Source organism: Schistocerca nitens, chromosome 5, assembly GCF_023898315.1.
Source record: "Schistocerca nitens isolate TAMUIC-IGC-003100 chromosome 5, iqSchNite1.1, whole genome shotgun sequence".
Lineage (NCBI taxonomy): Eukaryota > Metazoa > Arthropoda > Insecta > Orthoptera > Acrididae > Schistocerca > Schistocerca nitens.
The window spans coordinates 643,053,023-643,074,800 of NC_064618.1; the positions used below are offsets into that span (position 1 = coordinate 643,053,023).

General features: G+C 41.1%; 1 protein-coding gene across 1 annotated transcript in view; it reads left to right on the plus strand.

Annotated features, from left to right (window-relative positions):
* LOC126259352 (probable cytochrome P450 301a1, mitochondrial) overlaps nucleotides 1-13,618 on the plus strand; it is a 222,350-nt gene extending 208,732 nt beyond the window's left edge. The window contains exon 12 of the mRNA XM_049956078.1: nucleotides 12,741-13,618. Coding sequence (XP_049812035.1) covers nucleotides 12,741-12,875 — 135 coding nt within the window. The 3' untranslated portion in view covers nucleotides 12,876-13,618. The remainder of the gene's footprint in view (nucleotides 1-12,740) is intronic.
* The last annotated feature ends 8,160 nt before the right edge of the window (nucleotides 13,619-21,778 follow it).

Here is a 21,778-nt window from a genome sequence, read left to right on the forward strand (position 1 = left end):
TGTCTCTCCTTTATATATTACATACCCACTCCTGGAAATTGAAATAAGAACACCGTGAATTCATTGTCCCAGGAAGGGGAAACTTTATTGACACATTCCTGGGGTCAGATACATCACATGATCACACTGACAGAACTACAGGCACATAGACACAGGCAACAGAGCATGAATAATGTCGGCACTAGTACAGTGTATATCCACCTTTCACAGCAATGCAGGCTGCTATTCTCCCATGGAGACGATCGTAGAGATGCTGGATGTAGTCCTGTGGAACGGCTTGCCATGCCATTTCCACCTGGCGCCTCAGTTGGACCAGCGTTCGTGCGGACGTGCAGACCGCGTGAGACGACGCTTCATCCAGTCCCAAACATGCTCAATGGGGGACAGATCCGGAGATCTTGCTGGCCAGGGTAGTTGACTTACACCTTCTAGAGCACGTTGGGTGGCACGGGATACATGCGTACGTGCATTGTCCTGTTGGAACAGCAAGTTCCCTTGCCGGTCTAGGAATGGTAGAACGATGGGTTCGATGACGGTTTGGATGTACCGTGCACTATTCAGTGTCCCCTCGACGATCACCAGTGGTGTACGGCCAGTGTAGGAGATCGCTCCCCACACCATGATGCCGGGTGTTGGCCCTGTGTGCCTCGTTCGTATGCAGTCCTGATTGTGGCGCTCACCTGCACGGCACCAAACACGCATACGACCATCATTGGCACCAAGGCAGAAGCGACTCTCATCGCTGAAGACGACACGTCTCCATTCGTCCCTCCATTCACGCCTGTCGCGACACCACTGGAGGCGGGCTGCACGATGTTGGGGCGTGAGCGGAAGACGGCCTAACGGTGTGCGGGACCGTAGCCCAGCTTCATCGAGACAGTTGCGAATGGTCCTCGCCGATACCCCAGCAGCAACAGTGTCCCTAATTTGCTGGGAAGTGGCGGTGCGGTCCCCTACGGCACTGCGTAGGATCCTACGGTCTTGGCGTGCATCCGTGCGTCGCTGCGGTCCGGTCCCAGGTCGACGGGCACGTGCACCTTCCGCCGACCACTGGCGACAACATCGATGTACTGTGGAGACCTCACGCCCCACGTGTTGAGCAATTCGGCGGTACGTCCACCCGGCCTCCGGCATGCCCACTATACGCCCTCGCTCAAAGTCCGTCAACTGCACATACGGTTCACGTCCACGCTGTCGCGGCATGCTACCAGTGTTAAAGACTGCGATGGAGCTCCGTATGCCACGGCAAACTGGCTGACACTGACGGCGGCGGTGCACAAATGCTGCGCAGCTAGCGCCATTCGACGGCCAACACCGCGGTTCCTGGTGTGTCCGCTGTGCCGTGCGTGTGATCATTGCTTGTACAGCCCTCTCGCAGTGTCCGGAGCAAGTATGGTGGGTCTGACACACCGGTGTCAATGTGTTCTTTTTTCCATTTCCACGAGTGTATATTTATATATTATATATATTAAAATATATAGCCCATTTTCGTCCGAACATTCATTAGGATACTGTTTAAAATCTAAACTAAATCGGTCAAGAACTGTGCGATTTTTAAATGTTACGTATATTAAGGAAACAGATTTATAAAAACAAGCCCTTATTCGAATAAAAGGGGTTGCCAAAATTTCGAAGCATTTGGTGAAGATTTAATATTTTTAACAAACATTTACATTTCTCTACAGATTCCCCCATATAATTATTACATATATGTTTTTATATCATATTTGGCAGTCTAGCAGGTACATAAAAACACGTGTGTATTCGAACACAGTATTGTGTCGAAATTTCAAAGTAGACGATGAAGAACAATCGGAGATTTACATTTTTATCTAACCGATCGAAATGTTCGTTTGTTCAAAATCTGAAGTCTCGGAAAGTTCTTCACCGATTGCTTTTAAATTTCGACACAAAGTTGCATTCGAATATGCGCCTGTTTTTTTTTTTTTTGTACCTAATGGAGCACAATACGGTATATAAATGAATTATCATATATTTTTTATCATTATATACTTAATATTTATATTTGTATAACCTATGCCGCTCCAGTAAGCATATTCGAATGCTACGTTGTGTCAAAATGTCAAAGAAATTTTTTTATATGTGCAGTTATACCTATCTCTGTAGTTGAGATCGCTAACGTACACCTGTGCACCGTTTGCAGAGGTGCTCCACTTGAAGGTAGCAGGTTCGAATCGTAGCAGGGAAAGAAATGAACACCATCAGTACATGGCAGGAGAGAGGATGGGGAGAGAAGTAACGATTTAAAGACCACGACTATTAGAGTTTGCGCCATTGTCCTGGCTTAAATAGCAAGCTTTTCTCAGTGTCTCAAGGATGACGTCATATGACATGCTTATGGTGACCCGTCAGTATGCTGCGCGACGGCAATCGATTTCGCGTCTCCGTCCTTTCCTCACCATAAAACAGACCCATGACACCACACTGCACACGTGCCCATTACAGCCACCGTCACTCCGCAAATACACTTAAGAAACAACTCTCACATATCACGTGGAAGAGCGCCATTGTGAGCGGACGAGGGAAGCCCTTTCCGACTCGACGACTAAACCTACTACTCAGAGTCTCCCAGCCTAAAGTGCTTTATAGTTTGGTGCTACTAATTATTTTCATAATTTTATCGTACTTTTATTCATAAGCAAGTCACAAGTTGAATTTCAGAAGCTTGTCACACTATGCTTAATATTAGATGTCGATATCAGTCGTTCTTGGTCCGATGAAATCTAAAGCCTAAAGGCCTTAGTCTAGTCAGGCTGAGTGAAACAATAAACTCCTGGAACGAGCCTACGATCATTCGGACCTGATGCGAGTAATTAACTGCCTTTCACAATTTCGGTTACATTCGCGAACACCGTACATGTTCCATGGTTATTACACATAATTACGACAGTTGCGCTGTGTTTATTGTATTTACGTGAACATGAGGACCAATGATAGCGTATTCAAAACTACAACATGCAAGCTAAGTGCTTGTCATGACAGCTGTTGCCCATCATCTGTGAAATGTCTTATAAAACATTATTCAACTGAGAGGTGTCCGCCTCAGATATTTCCTGAACCGTTTGAGATATCGAAATTCTGTTTTTATCCAGATGAATGGGGGAAAAAGTCCTCACTAAATGACGTATAGTGTCTTTCCATAGCTGTGTTAATTACGAAGATGTAGGAAGCAACTTCAAATTTTCGAATGGAACTACATAAATTTCTGCTGCTAGTATCGTAATTGTGAAAGAGGCGAATTGAATGGCGTTTCATCTTTCACAGTCCACTAAGTTTCGAAGAAATTACAATATATAGAACTTAGTATTTATCTGTTTTAACCATGAAAGTCATTGCTGTCTTATAAGAAAGTTTGTTTTCTTATACGGAACTGTTACGTCGGACTAATGTGGTACTCTATCATGACGTAGCTAAGAGAGTGTACTTAAAAAGCGGAATAGTGGGAATGCATATTAATTAAAAACTTATTCTAAACTCGACTGACTACGTGTGGTAGGACCGACACACAAAATAAAAGGCAAAGAACGTTGTATTTAAGGATGTTCACCAGTTACACACGGCAACAATTCTGCTCTTGTTCCTGTCAGAGCGATGAAAGCAACGTGAACATCCGAAGTTCAATGCGTTTGTAAAACAGGGAACTGAAGTATAGATTTTGTAAACTAATTACCTCATGTCATGAGTTTAATGTCAAGATACACACTTACATTATAAAATTACATTAGCAACAGTAACAAATAGGAGAACACAGAATAATGTAATCATGAACAGCTCCTTACTATTTCTGTCATTAAATGTTCGAAATGCCCACCATCTTCTTCAGTACACAGAGTATCCCAGTTGCACATGGACTGTGGCTATGAACAACAAAAGTCATCGTTTATCTTCAAAAAATCACTGTATTTATTAAAAATAGACGCTTCCTGAATAAATACACACCTGAAATCATTTTAAAAGTCTTCTGAAACACTGACTGTAGTCCGATTTTGAAACTGCATTTAGTACTGCAGTACAATTTTCTAGAATGTCCTTAATCGCACCATAACGGCGTTCTTTCATTGCTCACTTCAATTTGAGAAACAACCAGATGTCTGATGAGGCCAAATCCAGCGAATATAGTGGGTGCTCCAAGACTGTGATTCGTATGCTGGCCAAAAACTTGCACACGATCCTCACTTTGTGAGCTAGGATGTAGTTGTAGAGGAGAGACCAGGAACCTGCCTCTCGGTATTCGGGTCGCATTCGACTAATTCTCGCCCACAAACAGAAAATTTAATAGAAAACTTGATGTTGCCTCGCTTCTCCACCGCCCTTTTCCGACGTGTGCTGTTAAATTTGCGGCCATGGTACCTGCTGCAGCGATACTAGCGCTTTGACTTTCTATACGGCTGTTGCCGAAACTTCAAGGATCGCAACGCTGCAATTCGCAACGAGGTAAGACTTCAGTTGAGAATTTCAGACGACCAGTTTAAGGGAACTGGGGCACACTGTGAAACGTTTGGAGTCGCTAGTTTAAGTGCTATTGGGCAGACTGTAGCGATTCCTTCGATATCATTACACATGCTGCTACAACACGAAGTTTTCAATTCAGTTGATCATAGAAAAGTGTGCATTTTATTCATGTTTGAGTTTACCCGCAGTAGCATACTGTCGGGCAAACGTGCATACCAATGCATCACACCTTCACCTCCTAACCAGACACCAGGAAAGAAATGGGGAGCATATTCGTAACAAACGGGGAGTGTATTCTTAGCCACGAACCAGTAATGAGCCAGGCACTCAGCGTGCTGGTACCAAGGACATTAGCGAGTATGTTTCAAGTGGTGCTTCATCTAGGCCGTCAGAACCTCGGTAAGAAATTGCTCATATCTTTCCCTCTTTATGGTTTCTTCAATGAAGTGAGATTAAAACACGTAGTCTCCAATACACCTACATCAAACGATCACTCTCCACTGCCTGCGATGTTCACTCTGCCTCAGCTAGCGCGTATTCTTAGCGACCCAATAATGTATATTCCTTACATCCAGCCTTACATGTCTTGTAAAGCTCACTGAAGAAGAAACTGTTGTCTCGATGTCGTAACAGAACCGATCGAGACAATTCCATGCGCTATATCCCATCCCACTTTGCTAGTAGAGTGCTAGAGATGGAAGCTGACTCTGCGCAGAATGTGAACAATGCTGGACCGACTTATTGCAGAGACAGTCGGAGTTTCTCTGGAGCCAACACGTGTATTATGAGCAACAGCTCTAAGAACATCTATTTCGTTTGCTCCGCTCATTGCAGGCTTACTCGTCGCCTTCTGCGTAATATTCGAATGTCCTCTCAATAACAATTTTTGCACATTCGCTAAATTGTCATTCTTGTTGGACAACGTCCGTCGGGCTCTACATCTAAGTCTACCAACATACTGCATCAGCCACCGTACGGTGCATGTCGGAGGGTACCTTGTGCCACTGATAATCCTTGAATTTCGCGTTCCACTCACAAACTGAGCGAGAGAAAAAGAACTTATTAACTAAGGAAACACTTGTTTAGCTTTGTCTCAAAAACTTTATTATTACAGAACGACCTAGGTTTCGGGTTATAAGCCCATCTTCTAGTCATAACTGATACCAATGTTGGGAACCAAGCAAAGATAGAAATATCAACTTCTTAAACTAGCGACTGTTGACTGAAAACTATAAAACTTAAGGGGACCACACCCTTTCTATCTAACCCATGTTAATTTAGGCAAGTATTTGACCCATTTCTGAAAAAACTATTTGATGCAGGACCTTAATATTTTTACTGTATGTTACATGATGCTAACAGAGTCAACTGTACTAAGATCTACTTTATCCATTTTATAGTTTTTAAGAAATACTTTTTTAAATTCGTTAACAAAAAATATTAAGTTTTTTCTGCAGAAAATATTTTTGTGAACTTCCTAATGGGGGAATATTAATGAATGGAGTACCAGAGGTGGGGTTTTATGTTATGCAGAGTCTCTGAAAATTTCATTCATTTATCTATGATAGTTTCTGATTTAATGGGGTATGTACCTTCTTTGGCCTCTATCAGGTCTTCCAGCTTCTTTTTCACCTTCCTGAATGTTTGTCTTGCTTTCTTGGCCATTTGAACCATTTTTTTGTAATATTTCTAATTGAGCGAGCTTTATTCCCTTTGCCTCTATGTACAGGACTTCCGCACATCTATTATGTATTTGTGATTTTCTTTTAAACAATGTTCTGCGAAGGGTCAATATGGCTTATTTAATCGCCAGTTTTTATGGTGTTCGCTTAGGCTAATACAAATTGACCTCCAAGTCTGTCCATTATAACATAACCATTACTCTTGCAGATAATCTTATTCACCCCATGTAGACAATGTTGCAATGTTTATATGGGACCTTGTTGCCTTCATCCATAAATAGATAATGACAAAAATTTCCATTCCTTTGCGCATAGTCTGCTGCAATGTATGTTTAGTCACGGTTAGCGTAAATGCTGTCCTAAAGAATTATGCAAGTTCATACGTTAATGAGTCAAAACTGTCAACAGACATAAGTTTCCTTTGAGAAAAAAATTGAAAAAAGACAATATTTTGTTGAGTTCACACAATATAAAATGTTTCACAGCTGAATCAATTAAAATGAGTAAGAATGAATGTCACTACTGTAAACTGTGCTTAATGGAGGATTTCTAACGAACAAGGCTAAAACACGTGAACATATTTGGTTTAATAAGCAGCGCGTCGATTACGAAACAACTCCAAAATACACTACCATCAAGATCAAACGGAACACAGCTTCCGAAAATCGTATGAAGAAGGCAACAGAGAAGCTATGGATGAAACAAGAAATTTCGGATTGCTATCAGGTACGTGGCAATGTGTGTGTGTGCACAAGAAAATATTAGTACATATGCAGCTTACTTACATTCTACATCAGTGTGAGCTATGGCGTCAAATAACACAGTTAGACAAACAGTTTCAGATATCAAACCTCCTGGCAGATTAAAACTGTGTGCCCGACCGAGACTCGAACTCGGGACATTTGCCTTTCGCGGGCAAGTGCTCTACCAACTGAGCTACCGAAGCACGACTCACGCCCGGTCCTCACAGCTTTACTTCTGCCATTATCTCGTCTCCTACCTTCGAAACTTTACAGAAGCTCTCCTGCGAACCATGCAGAACTAGCACTCCCGAAAGAAAGGATATTGCGGAGACATGGCTTAGCCACAGCCTGGGGGATGTTTCCAGAATGAGTTTCAGATATCATTTATGAGACGTTTTACTGTCAGAATAAGAAGTTAGAACAGTTATCGTCACTGGAGCAGGGAAAAGACAATCCGGTTTGCAGATAGAAGTATGTACTTATTAACATTAACCTTGTCAAAACGATAAGAAAACTTACTACCAAAAGGCCGCAGATACGCCCCAGACATGACACCGAAACCTCAAGTGTCAGCTCTTCTAAGAGCAAATCTAGAATTAGGCCTATAAAAGATACAGCTACGAAAGTACAGTGTGTTGAAGAAATTAAGCAGGCACAAAAACAACAGTTACTTCGGTAAAGGAAGAAAACGGGATTTTAGTCATGAAGAAACTTAAAACTAGTATTCAGAGCAGTAACGTGATTTTGACTAAAGCAGGTAAAGGAGGGATTGTAGTGGTGTTATAGAAAACACGTTATAAAAACAAAGTGGAATAATTTTTCCACTCAGTGAAACTACTAAAACTACAGGGAGATCCTAAGGCTAGATACAATAATCAAGCTAAGCAATTAGTAAATAAATGCTTAACAAATTTTTTCTGAACATGTTTGCAAGAGCCTTCTCCAATTGAATTCTAAGGCTCCTGAACCGTGTGGCTTACCCAAACTCCACAAACCAGAAGTGCCAATCCGACCAATGGTATCTACAAGACAAGCAACTGTGCACAATATTGCCATGAAGACCATCTTGAGGAGAAAACTGAACTTCAAAGGGAAATATGGCATTGATAACAGTTTACAATTAACAAGCAAGTTATTAGATATTAAGATTCCAACAAATGCAAAATTATCCTCTTTTGATGCACACAGCTTTTTCTCAAGCATTCCTATGAAAAAATGTAAATATACTACGTCACAATCATTGTATTTACACAACATTAACCCAGAAGAATAACTCAGCTCAGTTAGTACAGTGGAATGTCGTTCAAATCAAAATTATATCTGCTTTCAAGGGAGCTATTATACGCAAGTAGATGTTCTGACAATGGGCTCACCCTTATCCCACTTGCTAGCAAAAATGTTCAAGGGAAGTGGGAGACTGATTTTCTTAACAGTGAACCACTGACAAAAGAGACTGTATATTATTGCAAATATGTAAATGATATTTTATGTATGAGGAAAGTAGACAACTCAAAAAGTTCCTGAAACATATGTATAAATCATATACTAACATAAAGGTCAGCATGGGGTTTGTGGTCTCCCAATTAATTTCCTCGGCATCAAGCTACACCTAGAAAATTTACCGGAAAGTCCTCTTTACTGACGCAGTTATCCCAGCTTCCTCTCAGCAGCATATAAACCTGTAGCATTCCACCAAATAGTCCACCGACCCCTTTCTACCCCATATCTCAAGATGTTTATGACCAGGAACTCAATGCAGTAAAAGCGATAGCCACAAATAAAGAATCTGAATCCGACATCATTCGCAAAATTCTGAATAAAAAATTGAAGAAGCAAGCCAAAGCCCTACTGTAGCCAATGAACAACGTAGATAGACCGAAAAGGAAATGGTGCTGTTTACCTTTCACAGGCAAACTTTCAAAGAGGATAAGCACTATTTTAAAGACAAATGCTTTCTCTCTGTTGTTCTACGTCCCTCAGCCGTTAGGCAGATGTTTCTTCAGTTCAAAAGATAAATATAACAGCGATTTATTCCTCTAAACTGATGTGTAGGGAATCCCAAACATTCGAACAGTTCTCAGGTATGGGTCGCACAAGTATTCTGTATGCAGTTTCCTTTACAGATGAGGTATACTTTCCAAGGATTCTCCCAATAAACCTAAATTGACCTTTCAACTTCCCTACAATCGACTTTATGAGGCCGACTCGTCTCATTTCACGTCACTCTGCAACGTAGCGCCTAGAGAACTTTCACAGGAATCATGTGAGTGAAACGTTTGTGTGTACATCTCAGTTGTTTTATTCACGTTCCGTCTGTAATCACGGTAAACGAGATGCGTATTTACATTCTTTTGATTTGCGAGAGACATCTATTTTTTCAAACTAACCAGCACTCTACACACTTAGACGACACAGACAAAAAGAAAGCTACATTTCCTCTGTACCCCTTTTATACCAGCATCGCGGTGATGCAAGTCTGTTTCCTCCTTGCTGACGTGAGGTGTTTATTTTTGTAGGGAATCACGAACTTCCTCATAAGATAGCAAAGAGTTTAATGTTCAAAACAAACACATCGTAAGTTATAAATACTGTGTATACTACGAAACTAGGAATGAAACTTGAAGAGTGGAAGCCCATGGATTCATTTCTTTCGGAATAATGTCACTTTCAGCAGAAATTACTATAGCTCTATTTAGAAAAGCGAAGTTGGAACAGACATCTCCGAAATTAATATGGCTTTGAAAAAATGCTGTTTGTCTTTTAGTGAGGGTTTTTCACAATTAATCCGGGTGAAAACAAAATTAAAATACCTTAAACGGTTACGGAAATATTTGAGATTCACATGTTTGTGAATCTCCCTTCGTATCATGCTCATAAGATCAGAAAATGTGATTTTTGTGTAAAAGGAACTCTGTTAAAACTAGTGCTATGTACAGTGTCAATATTTTTCATAAAACTCCATATTTATGCTGATGTTTTCCTCAAGTTTTCAAAAGTCAAAAAATCTCTTCTGTGAGAACACTAGGAAAATTAAACAGTTTACCATATCGTGAAATGACGTAGTCAAAATACGAATTCGAAGCTGAGCATAAAAGGAAACTCTTCTCAAGAAAGACAAAATAGACAAAAAGGTGTTCTGTGACTAATCTCTAAACAGTTAGCTTCATTAATTCAATGGAACTATACAGAATGTATTTACTGGGCACATGCAGGTGTTTCATAGCCTTCCCCGGAAAACTTCTGAGGGTGATAGATCACTTCATGGGGAACAACTGTTTTTACAGACAGAATATTTGCTGATGTTACCCGGCAGTGATAGATGTCGTTCAAAAATGGTTATGCCCCAGAGAGGTGGCAGCATGTATGCAATCTGTGGCGTTCACATGCAATGCGTGTTGCCTGTCATCCAATCATCTGCTCTGCGTGAAATGCTGCAGGATGAGCACAACCGATGTTATTGATTTGCTACTAAATTATCTAGCTCAGCTCCAAGACTCTCATCCTTACCGTTTTCTTGTTGAAAATCCTCTATCAGTGTACTGGGGTAACCTACTAGTGTTGTACATCTATTTAGTAGACACTGTTAATTCCGTGAAATCTCATTGGTTCAGAGCCTTCGATTACGAAACGACACCTAATGTCGCTGGGAAGCGTCGGCAGAAGTGAATGTTAGCGAACTGTCCTCTTAATACGTCATGGTCTAAAATACAAACATGAATTATCTACAGAAAAATCGAACGATTGGTGGGAAGCTATGCTGCAGGAACACCACTTTGGGTTCCAGGAAAATTTAGCAATACCCGGAGCATTACTGGAGCAACGACTTACGTTATAAAATATATCTCAGAAAGGCAAACCGAATTTTATAGCGTTTGCAGGTTTAGAGAAAGCTTTTTATATTGCTGACTGGCCTATGCTCTTGGGCATTTAGAGGTTACCACATAAAAAACACAGTGAACAAACTATCTTTTACTAGATGAACGAAAGTAGACAGTAGTTCTAAAAGTCGAAGAATATGAGAAGGGAATGAGACAGTGTTGTAATCTATCTTCCATGTTATTCAGTCTGTACGTTGAGCGAGTAAACTGATACGAAATTTGGAGAAATCTGAAGTTCAAGGAATAAAGTTTATGGTGTGCCAATGACACTGTAAATCTGTCCGAGAAAGCGAAGGATTTCGAAGACCACCTGAACGGAATGGATAGAACATTGAAAAGATATACTGAGACAAACATAAAAAAAAGCCAATGAAATATAAACGAATTAAGTTACATGATATTTATAGAGTTTCATTAGGAAACGAAACGTTGAAGCAGCAAAATAATTCATGTTGTCACCAGCAGACAGGCTGTAAAACGCAAACGGACAGTATTATAATAAACTTTTACTCTACACAAAAATTATGGCAAAATTAAGTATTAATTCAAATGTTAGGAAATTTTTATGACAATGTTTGGCGATTAGCCTTGTATGGAAGTGAAATGTGATTGATAAAAGAAAAGGGACACCAAAGGAACAGATTTATAAATGTGGTACTAAAGAGGAATTCTGAAGTTCACATCGGCAGATCGTGTAACTAATGAAGATGAGCACAAGAGAGATTGAGAGAAAAGCCTCTTATGGTAACCTGAATAATAGAAGGGATGAGTTGATAGGTCACATTCTGGGTATCAACAAACAGTAGTTCGGTAATGGAAGGAAATGTGTGTGTGTGTGTATATGTGTGTGTGTGTGTGTGGATAGGGGAGGATAAAGAGAAGGCTTGAGCACATTAAGCAACATCAAATGGATTTAGGTTACAGTAATCACGCAGACATGGCGAGACTTGCAGAGGATACAGAGGATAAACAGTCTTACAACAGGAGTTCACAAGAAGAAGACTTCGCATTATCTGTTTATAAGTACCTGGTGATCAAAAAGACAGTACAAATTTGAAAACTGAATAAATCACGGAATAATGTAGATAGAGAGGTACAAATTGACAAACATGCTTGGAATGACATGGGGTTTTATAAGAACCAAAAGAATACAAACGTTCAAAAAATGTCCGACAGATGGCGCTTCATCTGATCAGAATAGCAATAATTAACATAACAAAGTAAGACAAAGCAAAGATGATGTTCTTTACAGGAAATGTTCAATATGTCCACCATCATTCCTCAACAATAGCTGTAGTCGAGGAATATAGTTGTGAACAGCACTGTAAAGCCTGTCCGGAGTTATGGTGAGGCAATGGCGTCGGATGTTGTCTTTCAGCATCCCTAGAGATGTCGGTCGATCACGATACACTTGCGACTTCAGGTAACCCCAAAGCCAATAATCGCGGCTGAGCACACGATCATCACCAAACGACGCGCGCAAGAGATCTTTCACGCATCTAGCAATATGGGGTGGAGCGCAGTCCTGCGTAAACATAGTACGTTCCAGCAGGTGTTTATCAGCCAGGCTGGGGATGATGCGATTCTGTAACACGATTGTCATGCGCAGTCACTGACGTTTTGCTGTCCAGCGCCATCTGTCGGACATTTTGTGAACTTTTTTTTTGGTTCTGATAGTTCTGATAAAACCCCATGTAATTCAAAGCATGTGTGTCAATTTTTACCTCTCTGTCTACATTATTCCGTGGTTTATTAAGTTTTCAAATTTATACTCACTCTTTGATCACCCGGTATTTAGCAAGAAACGAATAGATTTTGGTGTATCTTTCAAGGTGGATAATGATCAGAAAGTAACTTGTATGATTGAAGAGATGCTTGATTTTTAACTACTTTCTTTCGCCAGTTTAGTTTTGGGTGTCAATGTTACCGTCTTTACTCACACACATCTTAACTTGTGATTGCAGATTGTCAGACGCTTCCATGTGGACTACGAGGGCGAGGTCTCCTGGAAGACGACCGTGATGCACATGATAGACTCACCACTCACATTCAAGATCACCGAGAGGCGCCCTTCCATCGCACAAGGGGTGCGAGTATGATGCTTGGGAGGCTCTGACGGTGATAAGCCAGAATCTGTAGTGTACCTGGAACTACGTTTACCAAATACAGCAAGAATCTTGTTGATACTTTGTCACTTATTGAACTGTAATTTTCATCAGATTTCCGTTTAAATGGAGAAACGTGTATTACGAGTGTGCTCATGAGCCATTGTACTGTAAGAAAGAAATAAGTTTGGCGCTTCCTAAGCATTTCACACGATTTAATGTCCTTAAGTCTCTTAGGTCTACTCTGAAGTTGCAATGTTTTGTAAAACCTCTTACGCCCATAAAAAGCCTTAGAAAATATCTCCAGACATAATTTGCCACTGTAATAAACTGGTTACATTGTTTGTTAAATTTTAGCGATATTCAGTTTCTCTTCTCGTAAGAGACATGTATTGTTACTCTACTGATCTACATAGGGACATAGAGTTTTCAGCTATTATTGAGTATATTATATTTTGACACAACCGTTTATGCTGATAGTTTCATGTTCCACTGATCTTTTGTAGCTGATGTGGAACGAGTAAATTTACATTCATGTTACACATTCATATGAATGCCCGTAGACTTATTCCAAGTATCAAAACATGGAGAAAATGTTTCCAACATTCTTTATTAGAAGGTGCATGCTCTTTGCGCCATGAAGTGCTACCCACAGGAGTTGTAAATGACATTCCAATGAATACACATGGCTCCTTTAATTTTCGCAAAACAAAAAAATAAACCACTTCCAGTCACAAGACGGTTCATTTTTAATTTTAGGAAAGTAATACAATCACGGAAGTAACACTGACAGAAATCGATGAAATTAAGTTTTTTGATTTTAAAGATGCTGTTGAAACATTGGTGCCAATGCAGGCGTGTAACATCTACAAATGCATTATCGTCGAAGTATCTCGTACTCATTCGTCTGAAATACCAATTAAAAAGTCTGACTCTGTAACACAACAAAGCAGATAGATCCGTTGACAATGTCTCCATTTTTTTCTCAACAGTGCAGGTAGCTTTACAGTAAACTTTGCAACATCTGTTGTCTAGAACGAAAATGTGTAAGAAACAAAATGAAAACTTAGAGGTTTTCCAAGAATTTAATTTCGTTATTCTCTTATAAGAAATGTAAAAGAAATTAGGAATGGTTTGTTTACAACAATTTTAATAGTTAAAATATTTCGGTTGTGTTTCTTTACTTAGAGTATTACAAGTAATACAAATAAATGATAGTGTCTGACGCAGCAAAAAATTTCTTATTGCCGCTTAGAACCAGCCAGTGAACATAAAACGTTCTTAAAAATTATTTATTTTTTAATTTCTCCCATTATTTTTTGCAGAGATGAAGTGGGCTGCATAATACTGTGATATCAGAATACTTTCTTAATTTTTTTGCATACAGAAAGGTAATGTACAAAAGATACAAATTGTTTTTAGATTCTCCTAACAAACGGTAGGTTTGGCATTTAGGTCGTTTTCCACGTTCACTCTTAATATATAAATCTGGCTACATACTAACCATTTAGGATTGCTTTTTTTAATGCGTATTTAAATCGATAAGTCCTACAAATCTCCTCTTTTTTTTGAGTCATCAGTCTTCTGACTGGTTTGATAAGGCCCATCACGGAATTCTCTCCTGTGCCAACCTCTTCATCTCAGAGAAGCACTTGTAACCTTCGTCCTCACTCAATTATCTGGTGGATGTATTCCAATCTCTGTCTTCCTCTACAGTTTTTGCCCTCTGTAGCTCCCTCACGTACAATGGAAGTCATTCCCCGATGTCTTAACAGATGTCCTATCATCCTGTCCCTTCTCCTTGTCAGTGTTTTCCACATATTCCTTTCCTCTCCGATTCTGCGCAGAACCTCCTCACTCCTTACCTTATCAGTCCATCTAATTTTCAACATTCGCCTGTTGCATCACATCTCAAATGCTTCGATTCTCTTGTGTTCCGGGTTTCCTACTATTAATGTTTCACAACCACACAGTGCTGTCCTCCAAACGTATATTCTCAGAAATTTCTACCTCAAATTAAGGCCTATGTTTCATACTAGTAGACTTCCATTGACCGGGAATGCCTATTTTGCCAGTGGTAGTCTGCTTTTGATGTACTTCTTGCTCCTTCCGTCATTGGTTATTTTGCTGCCTAGGTAATAGAAATCCTTTACTTCATCTACTTCGTGACCATCAATCCTGCTGTTAAGTTTCTCGCTGTTCTCATTTCTGCTACTTCTCATTGCTTTCGTCTTTCTTCGCTTTACTCTCAGTCCACATTCTGTACACATTAGATTGTCCATTCCGTTCAGCAGATCATGTAACTCTTCTTCACTTCACTCAGGCTAGCAATATCATCAGCGAATCGTATCGCTGATACCTTTCACCTTCAATTTTAATTCTACTCCTGAACCTTCCTTTTATTTCTATCATTGCTTCCTCCATGTACAGATTGAACAGTAGGAGCGAAAGAACACATCGCTGTCTTACACCCTTCTAAATCCGAGCATTTCGTTCTTGGTCGTCCACTCTTATTATTTCCTCTTGGTTCTTATACATGTTGTATATTACCCATCTCTCCCTAAAGCTTACCCCTATTTTTCTCAGAATTACGAACATCTCGCACCATCTTACATTGTCGAAAGCTTTTTCTAGGTCAACACACCCTATAAACATCTCTTGATTTTTCTTTAATCTTGCTTCCATTATCAACTGCAACGACAGAATTGCCTCTCTGGTCGTTTACCTTTCCTAAAGCTAAATTGGTCGGCATGTAACAAATCTTCAATTTTCTTTTCCATTCTTGTGTATATTGTTCTGGTCAGCAACTTGGATGCATGAGCTGTTATGCTGATGGTGCGATAACTCTCGCACTGGTCAGCTTTTACAGTCTATGGAATTGCGTGGATGATAATTTTCCGGAAGTCAGAGAGTGTATTTCCAGACTCATACTGACGTGAATAGTCGTTTTATTGCCAGTTCCCCTCACGATTTTAGAAATTCTGATGTAATCCTATCGACACCTTATGCCTTATTTGATCGTAAGTCCTCCAAAGTTCGCTTAAATTCTGATTCTAATACTGGATCCCCTATAACTTCTATATCGACTCCAGTTCCTTCTTATATCACATCAGACGAATCCTGTCCCTCATAGATGCCTCAAGTGTACTGTTTCCACCTATCCGCTCTCTTCTCTGCATTTAACAACAGAATTCCCGTTGCACTCTTAATGTTATCACCCTTGCTTTTAATTTCACCGAAGGTTCTTTTGACTTTCCTGTATTCTGAGTCAGTCCTTCCGACAGTCATTTCTTTTTAGATTTCTTCACATTTTTCCTGTAGTCATTTAGTCTTAACTTCCATGCACCTTTTATTTCATTCTTCAGCGACTCATATTTCTGAATTCCTGAATTTCCCTGAACATTTTTGTACTTCCTTCTTTCATGATCAGCTGAAGTATTTCTTCTGTTACCATGGTTTCTTTGCACTTGCCTTCTTTGTACCTATGTTTTTCTTTCCAGCTTCTGTGATTGCCCTTTTTAGAGATGTCCATTCCTCTTCAACTGTACTGCCTACTAGATTATTCTTTATTACTGTATCTACAACCTTAGAGAAGTTCAAGCGTATGCCGTCATTCCTTAGTACTTCCGTTGTTGTTTGACAACAAAAAATTGTCACACACAACAAATAAAATTCAGGCTATAACTTGCAACAAATATAGCCTATGAAATCTACGTCATAAAACAAGTTTAAAAGACGTAAGAAAAGCGCTTACGTGACTTACCAGCGGTGTTATAGTGCGAGGTGCCGGGGCTAGCAGTGTATTTATCACTAAGTTCTACTAGAATCCACATATGTAAATCATGCTCTAAGCCCCCCTATCCTAACTCCGACTTTTGCTGTTGCACAAGGATAAAAGAAATACGCGAACTGACTCTAATCAACCCTGCTAGTGGAGTAGAAGAGAGTTTGGCACCTGCAATAATTTAATTTGATAAATAAGTTAAATAAACCAAGGTTTCATTAGCATAGTGAGGAATGATAGGGTTGCTCTATCGATTAACAGAATGAAAGTTCTGTCCAAAATAACAATATGATTTATTAAGATTAAACACATAATAGTAAAAGAAATACAGGAAATATTTATAAAAATATCAAATTGGCTAAAATTGGAGATTCATACAAACACTATAAAGGTGAAGTTGTCCCTAACTTAGATCGTGAGGTTTAAGACGAAGTGGTATGTGGAGCCAATTCCTTTCCACTCAAATCTCAAGAGAGACACACAGCTAACCCAACAGTAATTGCTGCTACTCGAAACAGAACAAAGTTAGAAAAGGATGAACAGGCGCGCTCTGCTGAGCTCTGATTGTCACCTAGGAAAATCCCTATCTGCCGGTGCTGCGGACGTACATTACCAAACGGTCTTCTTATCTCCCAGAACACGATCTGGCGTACCGCAGGCGAGGGCTGGTTGCTTCGACGTCCTCGACCGAAAGGCGACTGCCGACTACCCAGAGCACCCGTACAGGCCGAACCCCGAACATTCCCGCCCCCACGACAGTGGCCGTGGTTACGTTCCAATCAGCAACTCGAAAACCGGCGGAAATTCCACTCCATTGCCGGAGCACTACCATTCCACCAATGGAGATTCTTGGCGCCAATTTCTGTGCTGATTTTGCAGAAAGTGCGGGAATTTTCCCGCCACAACTGCGTGGGTACACAAGTCATTCCCACGCCTCGCTGGTAGCCCGCCAGAAAGTGTTTTCGCAAAGTTTCTCCGAAGTAACGGAACCTCTAGCCCAGCCGCTACTTCACACCCCAGCGGGCGTGTCTCTTGACAATGTCGGCGTCTGCAAAGCATTCACTCGACTGCCTCACACACGTCGGCTTAACTCTCTCCAGTTCCACAGAGCCCGCCTGTCACCGGACCACCCGGGTGACGAGAGACGCTGCGTGGGAAGTCCGCGTGTTAAGGAAAAGCAAACCTTCCACCGCATGCAACTAGAGAGGAGAATCGTAAGATAGAAATATGAGAGGGGGCTCATGCCAATACCGCAATCTATAAAAAAGATCATTGCAACTGAAAATTGCAACTCATAGAGGGAGGATTATTTATGATGTAGCCAACTTCACCTTCTTAATATGGAACACTAACACTCACATCACACATCCATACCCAGGGAGCCCCTTCCCAAACACCGATTCACGCAGACATTCACTCTCTAAATATGGCCCGGGCATCTGAGCCAAATATGGAGCAGTTTATTCTTTACAATCAGAGTTGGAGTGCTCCGCAATTAAATGCCCAAGATGTTACAACAATTTTAATCATTAAACTAACCTGAACTCACTCACACATGATACTATATAAGTTAACAATCTCTTTGTGGGCTTTCAGAATCTAATTACAACCTCCGATTCATTCTGTCTCCCTGCAGCAAGAATAACCTTTACAAAATGTTCCCTGAACTGATGGTCCATTCACAATGACAGTGGTGGTATCTGCTTCAGTTTATGGGGACTTCAGGCACACTGTTTGTATACACACAACAATAAACACAAAATACAAAAAAAACATGGTGTGGAGAACAATACAGTAATCTGTAATAAGAATTACAGTGTAAAACACAAACGCATACAAGGTATAACATACATTACAAAAACAACATAAGAGAAAGGAATTTAAGAAAAAAAACAAGGTTCATGGGGCATCAAATTGTGCGTGCACATTGCACAAAGTTCACGACTGTGCTGAGAATGAGGCACTAAATCACATTGTTTGAAATATCCGTAGCACTTCACAAATTCTACAGTACTGACATCACATAAGGCTAAACGTCGGGTGTTGTTGCTACGTTGTTGCAACGGCAATAGGGTGTTCTGGAGTGTCTGCAGTACGCTGTTGAGATTGTAGTCAGACCCACGCATATGATCACGGCAGTACGGTAGGAAGACACAGTGATAGGCTCTCCTCACGTCGATTAATTCTCTCTGAGATCTCCTTGTTGGGATACATCACTAGTCTAGGTCTCTTCTCTCGCTGGACAGAACTTTACGTTTCCCAATATTGCAGTTCGACGAGGGATGATGGCACGTGGAGTGACTCCACAAGTGTGTGAGGTCATACATACAGGATCGAACTAGGAGCGACTATTGTTAAAACTGCTCTCTAATAGAGAGGAGAAGTAAGAAATGAGACCATACATTTGTTAGTGTGGCACGATACTGCATTGTGTATGCAGATCGGCCAATGCTAGTGAGTTGTAAAAACCCAAACAGGTGAGTATAGAGCGTCCCTTTCTGTCCTGAGGCACATGAGGCGCAGTTCTGACACGATATGTGATCTTCTTCGTGTACTCACGACAACGTGGTCTGCCGCAGGGAATCCCTCCAAACGGCTGCCGCGTCCGGAGAGCTAGCAGGCTGTCGCGTGTGGGTCGCGTGTCAGGGTCAACGGCCAGCCTCACTTTCGCTTGTGGCCCGGCGAGGGTCCCGCGTAATCCCGCAGGTACACGGCCCCATGACTGACAGCCTGTAGGACCGGATGCTCTCGCACCCTTCACGTCAGGTAGCGCGCTGACGCTCTTTTCTTGCAGGTAGCCGCAGACCTCTTGTTCCCGCTCCGGCCGGCCTCCGCATTGCCACGATCCCCGTCATCTGCACAATTCTTACAAAAATCTTATGCCTAACTTTTTCCCATGACCTTCTATGTTATAATAAATTTACATAATGACACATTGATGGTATGTCATTTCAGACACTCTTATTTTACTTTTATAGTTATTAATCTATGGCAATCATTATAACATCTAATCTAGACATGGAAATAATTTATTTTGATATACGTGTAGAGACCGATCTCAGTATTGTACATGGTTGGTGATAACTGATGCTATGTAATGGATGAACAACTAAATGTGCGGGCCCGCACTAATATTACTATTAATTATATAGATCGACAGTAGACATGCTCAAGAATTAACTACCATATGCCAACGATCTACATTCTATGTCTTCTGAATAAATTATGTTATTCCAACTATTCCACGTTCGCTCGCCGGTCGTCGTTCCATCTCGGGTCTGTGATTTGATGACCTGAAAAATAGCATCTCAACAGGCGCGCGCCAAACATAACACTTGTGGTAGAAAACCCCCACAATATTAATCTAGTTATTGTAAAAATCCTAAAGTTTAATTTATCCTAGAATATGGTACTCTATTATTATTATTATTACCTTTTTTTTCAATACTCTTACATAATTCCTGTTACGTTGAGATGTCTCGCTGCTCGCCGCTATTGACGACAGTGATGTGCGCGCCGTACGACATGGCCTCCGAGTTTTCACTACGCCTCACTGAAACTCCAGAGACTGGGTTAGCCATGGCTATACACGACAATAAATTTATAGTTGCAACTTCCTTCTCTATCTGATGCGGTTTTCGGGATCAAAGCACACCCTTCCAGAAGCAATGTAATATGACCAAGCCAGGGGTGGTTCCTGTTGAGGATTCAGTCGCCCAACACACGCCAGCTACACAGTATGTCACGAATATCCAAGTATAAGTCCCTGGTTCTTCATCTGTGACAGTCACGAGCAGCACGCTAAATCCCCAACCAGCACATTGGCATGGTAGGCTTTTATGCCCGCATTTCTCTCGTCTAGGGCACCATTAGAGTCAAATGCTTACAGGTTCACCCCGACTTGCAAGACAACGATGCTGGCGCAGCTCTGCAAAAACTATACTGCCCATATTCATCCTCGAAATCACGCAATATACCACAATCTTGCAGTGCACTGACGCGTGCCTGCAAGCATTGGTATGAACGTCTCACGAACTGGTTGTGCCCGCTATGGAGCGTATCACGACTTCTCAGAACGCTTCTAAGAGCACGTTCTTGTATGCGCCCGTTTGTGCAACATCTCGTCACTCATCATTATCCCTCAACATGTACACCAGATAGGAAAGGACAAAAACATTGCTCATGGAAAGGTAGTCCCTCTTATCGCAACGACAGATGAGATCCCGAACATAGACAAAAAGTTAACAGCAGTAAATTCTTAAGCGAGAAAACGCAGCGTGTTAATACTTTAACAATCTTAATCTATTAATGCAACGATTATTGTTCCCCGAAGAAAGGTTCCTATATTTGCCTATTCAACTATGTACACCACTTAAACTACTATTATTCCACGAACTTCTTTGTGTGAGAGAAGTGGTGGAGTCCTATGGACTAGCGTCAATCCCTTCTTAGACTCCCCCTCCTCTGACGTGCATTAGGATTTGGAGGTCTAATTTCTATCTCCCGGTTCTCCTGTTGTCCTTGATTTCGCTCTCTCCAATTACGGTCGCTTTGCCGTTCGTCATTCCTCCTGTCCCAGATTGCTTGTCTAGATTGACCCTGTTCCCTGACGTTTTGATTCCCGTGTCTCTGGTTTCCATAACCTTGAATAGCGTAACCTTGATTTCCGTAAACCTGGTTTCCTAACTGACCAGTGCGATTATGCGATCTGTTGTCGTCTTCCCTTGCTGGCCCGTGGTATTTGTTATTTTGGGCCTTCTTCCTGTCCTTTGCGTCTTGTTTATCGAAGACTACTTCGAGTTCGCGCAGTAGACTCTTGAATGCATCTATGTCAGATCCACACTTCCCGACAAGTGTCTGTTGATACCTAACTGGCAATTTGGAAAAGCAAAATTTAATGATTTCTCCGTGGCTATATGGACTATCTAAAAACTGATTCTTCTTGAGTAAATCAACAAAAAATTTGGTTGCGCTTCTATGCCCGGACACTTCCAGTTCAGGACAAAATATTATTTCCTCTTTAATCCTGTCTTGCGTTTCCTTTGACCAGTAGGTCCGCAGGAATGCACCAACAAATTCCTGATAAGTCCGACACGTCGCTGCCACGCCCCGC